The sequence below is a fragment of the Mandrillus leucophaeus genome, unplaced genomic scaffold (genome assembly GCF_000951045.1).
Source record: "Mandrillus leucophaeus isolate KB7577 unplaced genomic scaffold, Mleu.le_1.0 Scaffold576, whole genome shotgun sequence".
Classification (NCBI taxonomy): domain Eukaryota; kingdom Metazoa; phylum Chordata; class Mammalia; order Primates; family Cercopithecidae; genus Mandrillus; species Mandrillus leucophaeus.
The window spans coordinates 579708-580990 of record NW_012106208.1 but is presented as its reverse complement, the minus strand read 5'-3'; the positions used below and the strand labels follow the sequence as shown (position 1 = coordinate 580990).

At 54.9% G+C, this 1283-nt stretch overlaps 1 protein-coding gene across 1 annotated transcript in view; it reads left to right on the top strand.

The window, feature by feature from the left end:
- The first annotated feature begins 1012 nt into the window (after nucleotides 1–1012).
- Nucleotides 1013–1283, top strand: part of MTMR14 (myotubularin related protein 14) — a 64316-nt gene continuing 64045 nt past the window's right edge. Inside the window, exon 1 of the mRNA XM_011998600.1 lies at nucleotides 1013–1113. Within this exon, the coding sequence (XP_011853990.1) occupies nucleotides 1013–1113 (101 nt within the window). The remainder of the gene's footprint in view (nucleotides 1114–1283) is intronic.

Below are 1283 nucleotides of genomic sequence, written 5' to 3'. Positions count from 1 at the left end.
TGTTAGCCAGGATGGTCTCGATCTCCTGACCTCGTGATCCGCCCGTCTCGGCCTCCCAAAGTGCTGGGATTACAGGCTTGAGCCACCGCGCCCGGCCTGAGAGGCTTTTCATCACAGAATTTCAAGGCAGTCGCTTCACCCCTGACTCCCAGTTTCTACCTCAATAAAATAGGGTTGATGATATAATGCACTGTACTCACAGGGATGTTGTGAGCAGCAGGGGGAGAAAAGAGTTTAATGAAATGTTGTGTTTTTGTTTTTGTCTTTGAGACGGAGTCTCACTCTGTCACCCAGGCTCTAGTGCAGTGGCGCGATCTCGGCTCACTGCAGCCTCCACCTCCGGGGTTCAAGCGATTCTCCTGCCTCAGCCTCCTGAGTAGCTGGGATTAGAGGCGCGGGCCACCATGCCCGGCTACTTTTTGTATTTTTAGTAGAGACGGGATTTCACTATGTTGACCAGACTGGTCTCGAATGCCTGACCTCGTAATCTGCCTGCCTCGGCCTACCAAAGTGCTGGGATTACAGGCGTGAGACACTTCGGCCTGCTGAAATGTGTTTTAATATTGTAACCACTGCCATTATGGTTTCTAGTACTGATTTGTTGCCTCCAAGTGTTTCCTCCTCCTCTCCCTGTATTTTTTTTTTTTCTTAAGACAGAGTATTGCTCTGTCACCCAAGCTGGAGTGCAGTGGCTCGATTTTGGCTCACTGCAACCTCCACCTCATGGGTTCAAGCGATTCTCCTGCCTCAGCCTCCCAAGTAGTTGGGATTACAGGTGGGTGTCACCATGCCCGGCTAATTTTTTTATTTTTAGTAGAGATGGGGTTTCACCATGTTGGCCAGCCTGGTCTCGAACTCCTGGCCTTAAGTGATCCGCCTGCCTCAGCCTCCCAAAGTGCTGGGATGACAGGTGTGAGCCACCACGCTCGGCTTCCCTGTAATTATTCATTCCGCTTTTCCTCTGGTTCTTTTCAATGGTTCCTTCCTGCTACCCCCATCCCCCGGCAGCCCAATGGTTGAGTCCGGTTTCCCCAGGGGAAACCCCTTGGGGCGGATCACGCGGTGTCTGCGAGTGGCCTCCCTGGAGGCTATAAGGATCGCTCCGCGCCGGGGGTGGGCCAGTAATCGTAGGCGGGGCGCGGGTCCCGAGCTCCGATTGGCCAGGGCCGGAGTAAACATCCGGCGGGACGGGGCGGGGCCGGAAGTGGAGGTAGAAGGCGGTGGCTGAGGCGGTTCCGGAGGTTCTGGTGTCGGAGTTGGTGCAGGCAGGTGCTATGGGCCGG